Source organism: Galeopterus variegatus, unplaced genomic scaffold (genome assembly GCF_000696425.1).
Source record: "Galeopterus variegatus unplaced genomic scaffold, G_variegatus-3.0.2 Scaffold2345, whole genome shotgun sequence".
Classification (NCBI taxonomy): Eukaryota; Metazoa; Chordata; class Mammalia; order Dermoptera; family Cynocephalidae; genus Galeopterus; species Galeopterus variegatus.
Window position 1 is genome coordinate 172,975 of NW_007728456.1, and position 14,595 is coordinate 187,569.

The 14,595-nt window shown below is 38.7% G+C and overlaps 1 protein-coding gene across 1 annotated transcript in view; it reads left to right on the plus strand.

The window, feature by feature from the left end:
- The window catches only part of HADHA (hydroxyacyl-CoA dehydrogenase/3-ketoacyl-CoA thiolase/enoyl-CoA hydratase (trifunctional protein), alpha subunit), a 47,961-nt gene that overhangs the window by 22,000 nt on the left and 11,366 nt on the right, over positions 1 to 14,595 (plus strand). Inside the window, exons 8-12 of the mRNA XM_008581397.1 lie at positions 4,111 to 4,233; positions 4,695 to 4,813; positions 6,639 to 6,695; positions 8,482 to 8,591; positions 13,369 to 13,503. Of these exons, the coding sequence (XP_008579619.1) occupies positions 4,111 to 4,233; positions 4,695 to 4,813; positions 6,639 to 6,695; positions 8,482 to 8,591; positions 13,369 to 13,503 (544 nt within the window). The remainder of the gene's footprint in view (positions 1 to 4,110; positions 4,234 to 4,694; positions 4,814 to 6,638; positions 6,696 to 8,481; positions 8,592 to 13,368; positions 13,504 to 14,595) is intronic.

The window sequence follows — 14,595 nt, forward strand, 5'->3', positions numbered from 1 at the left end:
TGAGGTCCCCAGAGATGGAATCTGCCTCTCAGGAAGAGGGAGTTTATCTGGGGCCGGCGCCCAGGGAGTGGCGGAGAGCCGATCTGGGCGGGCTTCTCTTCCCAGCCCCCCCCGACGCTGGCCGGGGACTTCCCACGCTGCCAGCCCCGTCTGAGATCCGCGGCAAGAGTGGGACTATAGGCCGGTCCACAGGCCCCGGGGTGCCCCGCGTCGAGGTAAGCAAATAGCACGTCCCAGCGGGGAGCCACGCCAAACAGAGATGACTGGCCTGTCCTCACTATGCTGGCCTTCTCCGACCCCACCCTAGAAAATGGAGGCAGCTTTGTTGTGGGCGTCCAGCCTGGTGTGATGGGCGGGGGCCAGGCGGGCGGGGAGTAGTCGGGCTTTGCCCCGCAAGTGGGACTTTGCAGGGGGTGACTCACAGGGGTCGCAGGGTGGGCTGGTCCGGCGTGTTTCAAACCGCCTCTGCGTAGTCCTCCGGTGGCTTTCCCGGCCTTTGCCGTCTGGGCCGCCAATTTGTTCCCGCAGCCGGGCCTGGGCACCCCCAGGAGTCCTTCTCCGTGTCGTCCCCAAAACCTCGAACCCGCTGCCGCTTGTTTGTCGATGTAGGATCGTTGTTGAAAGAATTATTCGTCCTTTGTTGCTCTTGGACATGCAGTCAATACTCTGGTATCACAGCACACAGCTCTCAGGATCGTGCTGTTTCCTGACGCGGCCGCTCGAGACCCGTCGCCATTTTTATCCATTAGATTTGGTATTTAAAACAAACAAACAGACAAACAAAAAAATGGGTGGGAGGAGTTGGAAGGAAATGTAAACTGTTTGGCTAGATCTCCAAGATCACAAGGTTTTGAACTTGCTGGTTCATGAAAGTGTGCAATGCTTTAACATCACTCTGCCTCATTCCTGAGAAAACCCAATGAATCAAGGCTCGTTCGTAGGTTTAGGTGAAGAGAGCTGGGTCCTCTTCTAGCTCTGTCACTCACTACTTTCCAGTGCCTCCCTAGGCTCCCAGCCTCTCCTCTGGACTCCCCTTTTTGTCTTTTTTTCGTGACCGGCAACGGATCGCAACCCTCAGTGTCGCGCCCGTACCGGACTGGGACTGGCAACGGGATCGCAACCCTCGGTGCTGCGCCCGCACCTCGCTAAGCCAGTGAGCGGGAACCGGTCTGTATGTGGGATCCGAACTCTCGGCGGGAGCGCCGCCGCACTCCCAAGCGGCGCACTGTAGCAGTGCGCCACCGGGCCGGCCCTCATTGTGGTTTTATATTTCCCTAATAATCAAAGATATTGAGTATCTTTCATGTGTTTGTTTGCCTTCTGTATATCTTCTTTATAATGTCTGTTCAAATCTTTTGCCCATTTTGTTTGAGTTGTTTTTCTTATTATTGAGTTTTCAGAGTTTTTTATTTATTGGAATACAAGTTCTTTATCAAATATATGATTTGCAAATAATTTTCTCCCAGTCTTTGGCTTGTCTTTTCACTATCAAAGAGCAGAAATTCTTAATTTTGATGAAGTCCAGTTTATCACATTTCTCTTTTATGAATCATGCTATTGGATGGTATCTGAAAAATCTTTTCTTAACTCAAGATCACAAAGATTTTCTCCTATGCTTTCTTCTGAAAGTTTTCTAATTTTACCTCTTACATTTTTGTCTGTGATCCATTAAAAGCTAACTTTTGTATGTAGTGTGAGGTAAAGATCGAGGGCCTCTTTTTCTTTTTGCATATGAACGTTCAAATGTTGTGGCACCGTTTTGGGGAAAGACTATTGTTTTCCCAGTGAACTAGCTTGACATCTTGATCAAAAATCAATTGAACCTATATGTTTGGGTCCAGATTATAATCTGGATTTCCTACTTCCAGCTATCTGTATGTCTTCCCTTAAGCCAACTTCACACTGTCTTGATTATTGTATTTTTATAGTAAATCTTGAAAACAGGCAGTATAAGTCCTCCAACTAGGTTCTCTCTCTCTTTTTTTTTTTTTTTCCTTTTTGTCTTTTTTCGTGTCTGGCAATGGATCGCAACCCTCAGTGTCGCGCCCATACCGGACCAGGTTCTCTTTTTTAAAAATTATTTTGCTTATACTGGTTCCTCTGCATTTTTATATAAATCTTATAATCATCTTGTTCATATCTCCAAAAATAGCTGCTAGGACTTTGATGGGAATTGCATTGAATCAATATATCACTTCATTTAAGCTACTCGCTTTTTATTTGTTCCATATGTTCATTGTTCCTTTTTCCTTATTCCTGCTTCCTTTTGGATTAATCATTTTTTATCTAGCCATTTACTTTGCTTTGCCCTTTTAATGGTTGCTGAAGGTTTTGCAGTGTACATCTTCAACATATAGGCTGTCTTCAAATGATATATTATTTCACGTGTAGTGTATGAACCTTAAAAGAGTATACTTTCACTTTTGCCCATCCTTTGTGCTATTGTTGTTATACATTTTACTTGTATATATGTTACAAATCCCTCAATATATTGGTATTTTTGTTTTAGACAATTATTTTTTAAAAAGTTTTTTAAATGAGAAATGTTCTGTTTTATATTTATCCACAGTTACCAAATTCCCATCTGGTTTGATTTTGCTCCAAGCTGAAGAACTTCTTTTAACATTTTCTGTAGTGTAGGTCTGCTGGAAATTCATTCTCTCACCTTTTGATTTGTCTGACAAAGTCTTCATTTCAACTTCACTTTTTAGAGGTACTTTTGCTGGGTATAGAAGCCTTGATTGCCATTGTTTTTCTTTTGGTACTTTATAGATGACTCCATTGTGTTGTGGCTTACATAATTTCTGGTGAAAGGTCTGTTGTCATTTTTATCTTTGTTCTACAGGGTACTTCAGAAAGTTTGTGGATAGGTAGAATTAAAGGATAATATGAATCTCTCCATTAACTTTTCAATTTTATTTTGGCAGCTAGCCAATATGGGGATTGAACCCTTGACCTTGATGTTACAACACTGTGTTCTAACAGACTTAGCTAACTGGCCAGCCCCTTTCCATGAACTTTTTGAAAACCCCTTGTATATATAATGTGTCTTCTTCCCCCTCTGGCTCCTCTCATATTTTCCCTTTATGACTGGCTTTAGCAATTTGTTTATGATGTGCGTTGGTTGGTTGAGATTTTTTTTTTTTTTAATATTTGTTATTCATGGGATTCATTGAGCATCTTGGATATGTGGGCTTATAGTTTTCATAAAAATTAGAAATTTCTCAGGCTGGCCCGGTGGCGCACTCAGTAGAGGGTGGCGTTCCCGCCGAGGGTTCGGATTCCATATAGAGACCAGTCCGCTCACTGGTTGAGCGCGGTGCGGGCGTGACACTGAGGGTTGTGATCCCGTTGCTGGTTGCGGTACAGGCGCGACACCGAGGGTTGCGATCCCGTTACCGGTCACGAAAAAAGACAATAAGGAATAAAAAAAAAAAAAAAGAAAGAAATTTCTTTTGCTGTTATTTCTTTAAATATTTTTCTGTCTTCCCTCACCCCTTTTTGGAGATTTCAATTTCACATATGTTAGACCTCTTGATGTTGTCTTAAAGTGAAATTCTGGGTTGGTTGGTTATTTTCAGTCTTTTTTCATTCCAGGTATTTTATATTGCCATGTATTCAAGTTTCCTGATCTTTTTTCTTCAGTCTATAATCTGCCATTAATTCAGTCTTGTGTACTTTTTCATTTGGGGCATTGTTTTTTTGTTTTGTTTTTCTTAATCTCTAGAAATAACATTTAATTCACTTTTATGTCTTCAATTTTTCCTCATTTTGTCCCTGTTTACCTCTGCCTTCTTGCAATTTATTCATTTTCCATAGTTTTACAGCGAGAATGCAGGGCACACAGAGATACCGCATCCTACTCAGAAGTGAAACTCAGACTGAAATGGGTTAAGACCTTGTTTCCTACCTAGAGCATGTTGTTGCACCTTTGCTCAGTGTTATTTCCCTTCTTTGAGTCCATACTTCATAACTCTGCCACCTACCAATTTCTAGTCTGAAATGGAAAACTGTGCTAGAGCCTCTGGCTTTGGCATGCCTAGGTTTTTGCCTGCTAGGGACTGATCTAAGCCTGATGTGCATTCCAGTCTGTTGCATTCATATTTACAGGACCAGGATTAAAACCGCCAGAGGAACGGACAATTGAATACCTAGAAGAAGTTGCTGTTACTTTTGCCAAAGGATTAGCTGATAAGAAGATCTCTACAAAGAGAGACAAGGGATTGATGGAAAGTGAGTGTCACTGTTGAAGAACAAAGGCAAAGCTTCTTTCCTGGGAATTTAATTTTATTTAATATAGATTCAAAATGAAGAAGAGGTAAATTTATTTAAGCATAAATTCAACCTCAAGGGATGTGATATCTTTGCTCTAGGGTCAAGTCCTCAACTTTACACCAGCCAGTTAAAGTTTTAAGACTTTTAATTTAGAAAATTTTAAATATTAATACAAAAGTAGAATAGTATTGTAGTGTAGTAAACACCCATGTACCCAAGCCCCAGCTTTAACATTTATTAACTAATTAAAACATGTTTAAAGAAGAGCTTAGGTTGAAACTTATATTGTGTATATCAGAGTAAAGAGCAGATCTTTCAGATATCTAGAATTATTGCATTTTTATGGCATTTATAGAATAAACTAACAAGGGAGGCTAGGCTACTTCCAGGAAGTATCTAAAAGCATTTTACCCTTGCAGAGTTGACAGCATTCGCCCTGACTATCCCATTTGTCAGACAACAGATTTACAAAAAAGTGGAAGAAAAAGTGCGAAAGCAGACCAAAAGCCTTTATCCTGCACCTCTGAAAATAATTGATGTGAGTCTTCCCCTGTACTACCATTTTCTTGTATTTCCTCCGTTTATTTAGAGCAATATTCTTGATTGCCATTCTGGACCATGTATGTCAGTACTAAAGTTCTTAGTTCTGCTGTTAAAGTACTTACCAAAAATAAGGGAAGAGCATAGCAATCTATAAAGACTTGTATAAAGTGATGTATTTGTGGAAAATTAGTGCTAGACATACTCATTGGTTAATGAGGTTATAAGCTGTCAGTAAGAAACCAAGAAACCAGGAAAGGAACCTGAGTCATATCAGTATAACAAGGCCAGTAAATATTGGACATTAATTAAATAGTTGAAACAAAATTGGTGGCTGAATTCTATCCTTAGTCAAAACCATTGTCATTACCTAAAATCTCTTGAAGACTTCCCCATTACTGTAATTATAAAAAAGATGTAATGATAAAGAAAAGTTCTGCAAGAGATCAAGGAGGGTAATTTAAATGATCACAGCATTTAAGAAACCTCTAATGGTAGACTTTAAAGTTAGAACTTTTCAGTCTGGAAAGTCCAAGATTAAAGAAAGCATATAATCAAAGACTTCAAAATTGGAGAAGAGTCAGTCAACAAATATATTTTGAGCAGAAGACCCCAGAGTACATAAAATGTGAAATGTGATCCCCTGCCTGTACTCATCTCACGGTCTGGACAGGGGAGATTAGACATAAACATGTGGTGAAACAGAGAACCATATAAGAGACATAGGGCAGCATAAAAGTAATGCCAGATCATTGGGACAGAGGAAGATTGCTAAGTGCTCAGAGCGGGGAGTAATCACTGTGAGCCAAAGAGATCAGGAAGAGTCTTGTGGGATCTGACCTGAGCCCTGAGAAATGGGTGGAGGATGGGTGAAGGGAAAGTAGATCCAGGTAGGGTGGGCATTTTGAACAGAGTTATGGATGTTGAAAAACATCCGGCTCTTCAAAGAACATTTATGGAGACAAATTTTTGTAGGGGGATAGTGAAATGTCAGTCTGCAGAAAGGCAGATTGAAGCTAGACGTTAGAAGGTTAGCAAGAAGGAATTGAGAGCTTTTACCTTTGTCCTAAATAGATTATCTAGAGCCATTTTCATGGTAGTGAGTAAAAATGGATTAGAAGAGACAAAGTAGAGCAATGAATCAGCAAGCTGTCTTGGTAATTCAGGCTTGAAGTTTGGATAAGACCCTGGGATATAACAGTAAAAGTAAAAGTATGAAAGTAGCAAGAGACTTGCCAAAAAGAGATTATGAGTTGAGTTTAGATATGGGAAATTCAAGCAACAGTGGTCTAAACAGAGAAGTCAGGGTTAGGGGTATAGGTTTGTTTATTTGTGATTTTTTTAAATTTGACATTCCTAAAAGTTATGGTGATTGAATGTAGTGTCATTTCTTCATCTTTTATACTTGCCATTGTACTTAGGATAGACTTACCCCAAATGTTAAATTGAATTTTATAGAGTTCATGATTAATGTGATAAACTAGATCATGCATCGGAGGAAAAAAGCATACAGAGAGAAAAGGGCTAAAAGGGGAAGTTGAGAGTCTACCTACGTTTGGAGAACAGAGAGAAGCTGGAAGAGTAATTTTAACTTTCTCTTTCCTTCTATTTTTATCTTAATCTGTGTTTAGCAGTAACCTCAGAGATGGAGAATTAAGTCAGTCTTAAGCAACCAGGCACTCAGTCCTCGTCTCTTTCTCACTCCATTCTAGACTTTTGACTTATTCTTTGAAGGCTAATAACACTGGCAATTTTATTCAACTTTATCATACATCTTGCCAACCTATTCCAACACTGAACAAGTGTGTTACATGTTTTTTTAGGTGGTCAGGACTGGAATCGAGCAAGGGATTGATGCTGGTTATCGCTCTGAATCGCAGGTAAAGTTGTTTCCTTTCTATTTTTTATTATAAGTTAATAAGAAAACCAAAAATCCAGTACTCTACATTAAACTGAAAAAAGAACAAATATACAAAGCCTAATAAAATTTTTTTTCTTCCAGTGAGTATTATTTCTTATGATTAATCTCAGTAAACAAATAAATGTTGAGAAAACTGGTCTGCAGATGTTTGAACTTGCTCTCAATAAAGAGGTTGTAACTAAAAAGAGCAGAAGTAGAATAATAATCCTTTCAAAATGAATCACTAGACATTTTTTATTCTGCAGTCAGGCTGGTTTTGTTGTGATAAAATGAATAAATACATTGATAGAAGAATATTTTTGTTACTTAGTAGGGTCTAGAGATGAAACTTTGAAGCCCAGCCTCTTTTTGGTTATTTAGAAAATGAAAGGAAGTATCTTGTACCCAGTGAAAGGTGAAGACAGAAGGGATGTATGAACCTAGCCTCACCCCTTCCACTTTTCTAGCAAGTTGGTGGTATTGCAGATTTAAGTGCTTTGGGTAGATTTTAAGTTTTAAGCACTCACTGAAGGATGATTACTCTTTGATGATAGGACGAAAGATATCTGAGGAGTTTAGGACAGGTTCCAGGAAAACATTTCTTGTACTTCACTATGCATTTCTAATTTTTTAATATCATAACCAGGTACACATATACATGTGTACAGAAGGACTGATGCTTAAGTTTCATAAATCAATAATTGTCCTCGCTGTATGCAGTAACTCAGTATTTTCTATGTATTTTACTTTTATATATATATATATATAAAATGTTTATCACAAGTCACTAAATTCATGACTACTGATGGATCTTTACCCACAGTTTGAAAATCACTGGTTTATTGGATAGAACATGCTGTATCAAGATTAGTAAAGCATCGATTCTATAGAACGTTGTTTCATGTCACATGAAAGCAACTTTATTAAAGTGATTTCTTTGAAATGCTATTTGTAACCAATACATTCTAGTAATATTAATAATAACTAACATCAAGACCCTAGTCACTTTACTAGTGTTCTCATTTAATCTCCACAACAGTACTACAAAATAGATATTGTCTTTCCCATTTTAAGGATAAAGAAAGCTTCATGATGGAGAAATGGCAGAGCCAGAATTCAAACCCAATTCTGTCAAACCTAGACTCTAAATCTTTTATGCATTTAACTATTAATTGAGATTAATTTTCCATGAGTGTTAAGATACTTTTAGAAGTGGTAGGTATCATGTGGGGAGCCTGCTACAGTAGAATGAGAACTGAAGTTTGGGATTGTAGTATCTGGGTTCAGGTTACATTTGTGCCACTTTGAGGCAGTATGGCTTTGAGTAAAATCACTTAATTTCTCTGAGCCTCCTCTTCCTAGTCTTTAAAATGAGAGGGTTAGGGCTGGTCAGTTAGCTCAGTTGGTTAGAGCATGATACTGGTAAGATGAGATGGTTGGTTTGAGATGATTGTGAAGGCCCATTTTGGCTCTGAGACTCGAATTCTATGAAAAAAGTTCCCACACCTCTGGTATAAAGAATCTGAGAGCTCAGTTGTATCTAAAACCTCTTTCAAAGCAGTAGCCGCAAAGCGCTGCAGATGAGAAGAGTAAAGAAGAGCTATGTCAGTGGGAGACAGGCTTCTGCAGCACAGGCGCCACTGAGACCCCAAGGAGCTGAGGCTTTACCTGCATTACCTCTGCTCTGCAGAGAAACCTGAGCCAAAGGAATCCACAGCATCTAGACTTTGAAGTTCTACCTTTTCTCATTCCCCTTTACTTTTCAGATGTTTGGAGAGCTTGCAATGACCAAAGAATCACAGGCCTTGATGGGACTTTACCATGGCCAGGTCCTGTGCAAGAAGAATAAATTTGGAGCTCCACAGAAGGACGTTAAGTAAGTTCAACTCCACCTAGGAAGCCCTTGTGAATTTTATTATGTGCAAAGCTTACAAGGTGTCTTTGAAGATCTACAGAGCTAGATTTATGTCTTAATTCAGTATTGCCCTCAACCTCTTCTGTCCTGAGCACATGAGAGCCCTTATTCCTACCAAGAACTTATGACTTTCAAAGTTCTGCTTGGCTGAGTTTTCTCCAGACCCCTCTAGTGACTCCTGCAGAGTCCTTCTTGTCTTGTATTGATGACCCCTAGAAATCTGGTTTAGGTCCCCCTTACTAAACCAAACACACACACTCTGTACTGTTTTAACAGTCTTCTCTTTCCCTGTGACTTGAGATGCCATCTCTAGGAACTTACTCTTCTTCCTCAATAAAAAACATGAGCCTCATTGTAATTGTTAAAGTCTTTTCCTTCTTTTAGCTTATAACTTTAAGCATTGGAGATTCTATTTGCCTCTTTCATGTCTATTCTCACCAGCAAGACTTTTCAATATTGTGCGGCCTGATAGCTCTTCAGCATGTGAAGTTGAATGATGCCCCTAAACTCACCTTCTATCTCAGTAGTTCTCTGTCTGGGCAATTTTGCCTCCTCTTCCTGCTTCCCCCCCGCACCCCCACCCCCCAAGACATTTGACAATGTCTGGGAATATTTTTGTTTGTCTCAAAGAGGGAAGGAGAGAGGGATGCTACTGGCATCTAGTGAATAGAAGCCAGGGATGCTGCTAAATATCCCACAGTGCACAGGATAGGCCCCCACAAGAAAGAATTATTCGGTTCAAAATATCAATAGTGCTGAGGCTGAGAAACTTTATTCTAGCTGAATTACTGTGAGGGATTTAAGAGAAGCAGTTAGTGTTACCTAATGTTACTGCCTTCTCCATCCTCTCACCTTTAATGAGATTACATTCCAAAATAGAAGATAAAATGGATAAGAAGTTTGAGTGAGACAGTAAAATTCTAGCCAGGAGAGCTGATTCCCAAATAGAATCTGAAATAGAACCTTAATGGCTCCTGCGTAGTTAGTGATCAGTATCAACCAAATCAACCAGTCTGAAGAGCCAAGCATCTGTCCCACCTAACATTGATAGTACCTTGCATTCAGTGGATGGAGTAAATTATTCCATGTTGCAGTAGATTAATGATGGCCACTTAAACCTACATCTCTTCACAAACACTACAAATGTCAAACAAATTAACAAGGAAAACAGCCATCCATTCCCTATGCGATGCGCAACATAAATAGAAGGCAGAGAATGCTGCCAACTTCTGATTACATAAGAGGGAGACATCATTGTGAGAAGTAAAGGAAGCAAAATAGAAAACTATTACGAGCCCTGCAAAATCACAAAATCCTAGACACACCAATTCCTACCCCTACCCCTTCACCACAGCCCTTCACCCCCGAGTACACAGAATGCTGTCAATTAAAGAAACTTCACTTGGCAACAGAAGAGGGTATTCTTAAATTAAGAAACCTAGTAAGCCACTCCAGGCTCCTACTCCTACCAGCATATAGCTTTTTTTTTTCTTGGTGGGTGGCAGGGAGGCTAGCTGGTACAGAGATCCGAACCTTTGACATTGGTGTTATAACACTGCACTCTAACCAATTGAGCTAATTGGCCAGCCTTGCATATATATAGCTTCTATTGTTATTTGCAGATAGTATACAATACCCCCAGAGAAGGTAGTATTGTAGACCAGATACATAAAAAAGAGGTAGTATTGTGAACCAGATACATCCATGTAAAGCTAATAGAAGAAAAAAAAAATGAGAATCAAAATACTTAAGCTTATGAAAAATTATGCCCCCAAAAAACCACCACAGTGCAGAAGAAACCTATAACACAACACTGCCAAATTTGGATAAAATATCCTTAAATAAGCATTTGCAGATGAAAAAATCACCTTGAATTGAAAATTCAAAAACTCAGGGCCGGCCCGGTGGTGCACTGCTACAGTGCGCCGCTTGGGAGTGCGGCGGTGCTCCCGCCGAGGGTTCGGATCCCACATACAGACCGGCCGCTCACTGGCTGAGCGAGGTGCGGGAGCAACACCGAGGGTTGCGATCCCGTTGCCGGTCCCGGTCCGGTGCGGGCGCGACACTGAGGGTTGCGATCCGTTGCCGGTCACGAAAAAAGACAAAAAAAAGAAAATTCAAAAACTCAGAACTACATTAACAGAAAAACAGGATGATATGAGAGTAGACCTAACTTGGGAGAGAAATTGAAGAAAAAGGTAGCATCATCTTACAAATGAAGAGTTAACTAACAGGTACCCAAAGGCAGAATAGGTTGAACCAAAAATTTAATAAAGAACATTGAAGAAAGGGTGTCCCCTTTCCTGCTTTCCCAGTTGTCAGTAATACTTCCATTTTTACCTCTTTCCCCTTGTCTTGGATGATAATTTGAATTCCTTACCTATTTTATCTTTATAAATTAATCTTTCATACAAATAATGCATTCTCTAAGTGCTAATAAATGAAGAGCAGCAGTATTTATGAAAAAGTTACTAAAATATAAATTAATATAAAGACAAGATGCCATGTTCAGCATTCTTCAAGCTACAACATTTCTGTGTAATTAACCCTCAGATGTTCACATCACTCAACCAACAATTGACTTATAAAGCATCAGACACCACCAATGTTAACCTGCTGGGTTATTACACAAATGTGTTATTTCAGGGGTGCTGGAGATATCTGTCAGAAGGATTCTGAAGAGATTGTGAAGTGTGTTGGATTAACTTTACACTGCTGTAGGCAAACATTAAACTATAGTCATCCTTAAAATTCTGATATTAGAAGCAGAGTGTGACAATTAAGAAGTGAATGGTGGAGTGCAGCCTTTTAACCCCAAGGTCACGAGTTGGGATCCCCGTACCGTCCAGCAGCTACCAAAAGAAAAGAATGGAGGCACTTTAGCTGTGGGTTCTATTATGCCAAAAAAGCGTTTAAAAACACTAGTTTTAGGTGTTACTATTATTGTTATTAAGCTAAAGCTAAAATTCCAGCCAATGCCCCCCCACCACCAAAAAAACTATCATATATAAGATTAAATACTAGATGATACTGTCTTGTGTTTATGGTTTGAATGTTTTACCATAAAAGGAATCCTTTTATATGAAACCTATAACTTGCATTTTTTGCTGTGATATGACTTGAAGACTTTGTAGATTTGTACGTTATCAGTTAACTCCTTCCTTGTAATCTCCTGTTGATGGATTCATTTTGTTATAGACTATTAACATCATTTCAAATTTTTCATTATTACAAACATTGTATGACTGTTTATCACAGCATGTCATCTCATGTATAAGTACATTTCCATGGAGTAGATAATGAGAAGTAGAATTATTAGGTCCTATAATATGCAATTTTTGGTTTTAACAAATTTGCCCTCCGGAGTAGGCCAAAGTACACCTCCATCAGCCATGCATGAAAGAACCAATTTTTGTACATCCTCACTAATACTTTTATGTTTTTACCAATCTTATAAGGAGAAAATATCTCATTTTAATTTGCATTTTCAAATTATCAGGGAACTTGAGTATCTTTATTGGCAATTTGTTTTTCTTCTTTTGTGAATTGCTTTATATCTCTTGCCCATTTTATTGGATTGTCTTTTTAAATTAATAAATGTATGTTCTTCATAAATTATTTTGCGAAATTAAATATTATTTTGGGAAATAAAAGTATTTCCCCAGTAGTAATCCTCTGTCTGCTATAAATGTCACAAATTTCTTCCCATTCTGTGGCTGTCTTAATTTTGTGGGGTCATTTGTTGTACAGAAATTTTAAATTTTGATGTGATAAATGTATTGATCTTTTTTTCCGTCGCTATTCTTTGTTTCTCTCTACCTTGTTTTCTCAATTGTCCTCCAACTACTTAACACTTACCATATAAATGTATTATATTACAAAGCTGCATTTGGAAGATGCTCGCAGGACTTGAAGTAAGATTTCCTTTTCAGGGCTTGAGTATGATGTTTAAACATTATAATCAAAATGGTTAGTAACGAAACTTTATCCCGCACTACAAGTCTAATTTAGGTCTAGCTGCTTTTATGAGGGAAGTGATTCTGAAAATATTTTTTTAGTTATATACTATGGGAACATGGCATATTGTTCCACAAGTATGGAGAACTAAAAAGAATAATCAGATATGATCTCTCCTCAAAAAGCATAGATTGAGGGACAAAAATAATGTACATGAAGCCATTCCAGAATACCATGGGGTAAATCAAGTGGTCCTCACAAGTTCAAGAGGAATTCCAGAGGAGGAAAAGGCAGGGATGTACATATATGGAGGTGTCTGAGAGAGGGGTAAGGTCTATCAGCAAAGAAACCATCAGGAGATTTTAACTAATCCCCGTGAGGGGGTGATAAAGGCACAGATTTCTGAAGGAAGAAAAGATGACTGGAAAATGGTTAAATCTTTAATAAATAAGTAGTTAAATAAGAGAGATCATTAATCTCTCTGGATTTTTTTTTTTTCAGTGACCTTCAGGGACAGTTGAAGATTAGTATATTTCTGTCATACGGTGGACCAGTTATTTTGAACTTAATGGATTTTAGCATTTAACGTTAAAAATCAGGCATTTTTTTAAAGCTGTATTTTTATAATAAAAAGTTATTTGGAAAAAAATTATTTGAAACACCTTATAGTTGTGCCTGCTTTTGTTGGTTTATTGGATGATAACTTGGGCAGTCTCCCATTTTTACTGAAATGAGTAAGAATTGTTTACCAAAAGTCATCTCATCTTTTTTTTTTTTTCAGGCATGTAGCTATTCTTGGTGCAGGGCTGATGGGAGCTGGCATCGCCCAAGTCTCTGTGGATAAGGGACTAAAGACTATACTTAAAGATGCCACACTAGCTGGGCTAGGCCGAGGTCAGCAGCAAGTGTTCAAAGGGTAAGCCTGCTCTCTGTCTTTGCTAGGAGTTAGAATGTTTTTTTTTTGTTTTTTTGATTGTTTGATTTTTGTTGGGTTCTTGTTGTTTTTGCCATCACAGATTCCTTTTCCTAAACATAATGAGTAGTAGATACTCCACAGTTAAGCCAAGTTTCCTTTAATTTTTAGAAATGCTAATTCTGTCTTTCAGTTTATTTTGTTACAGATATTATAGACCATTAATCTGTATGTAGTCTTTGAGTGCAGACGGGAAAACCTTATCTAGTAGATATTTTTAAATGCCATTTATTTTATGTTTTAACATCAGACTAGAAAGTCTCAGCTCTGTGGATTTTGATACATGTCATTTGCATGTCATTGATGTAATGTTAGGGATTATTGAAACAGCATGGCTCTTTATCTCCATTGAGAGGACTGAGGTTAGGAGGTGAGGAAATGGGCGGTAACAGCACGGTGAAAACAGGGCCAGGATCAGAACTCTTGAGTCTTATTTTCTGGCTGGCATGACAAAGTGAAGCAGTTAACTGATGAGTCTGCCATGTCTGAGTCTCTACAGATGGTGTCTCTGTCTTACCTCTGAATTAATAAAGGGTGAATACTGTTCTTCCTCCTCCCTACCCACCTCCCTCACCCCCACACACATACTATCTATTTTACAGAGGGGAAAACAGAGCAGCAGCTTGGCCAAACTGGGGTTTGGCTTCAGCACAGTTTTCTGCTCAAATATAATGGACAAGCTAGCTGCATGTAGACTGTCCTGCATGTGACTTTTAGCTGAGTGAGCTTTTTTTGTTTCTTAATCAGATTATGTAGCTTAAGCATGTGATATCCCTTTTCTACAAAAAAGCTCATAATATTGCTACCATAATGCTAAGCAGGACCTGGCAGGTTTAATCATGTTGGCAGATTATTATAAGATAACAAGGAGTTGTAGTAATAGATTTTGACCAAAAACATGGCATGTACTAGATAGCAGCATTGCCCTGAAACTAGCATCTCAGCATTCCAAAACACTCTTTCATGCAATCACCAAAATAAGAGATTGTTGCTCTAGAATAGCTTCTTCCCTTGATCTCTCTTGGATGCAGCTGT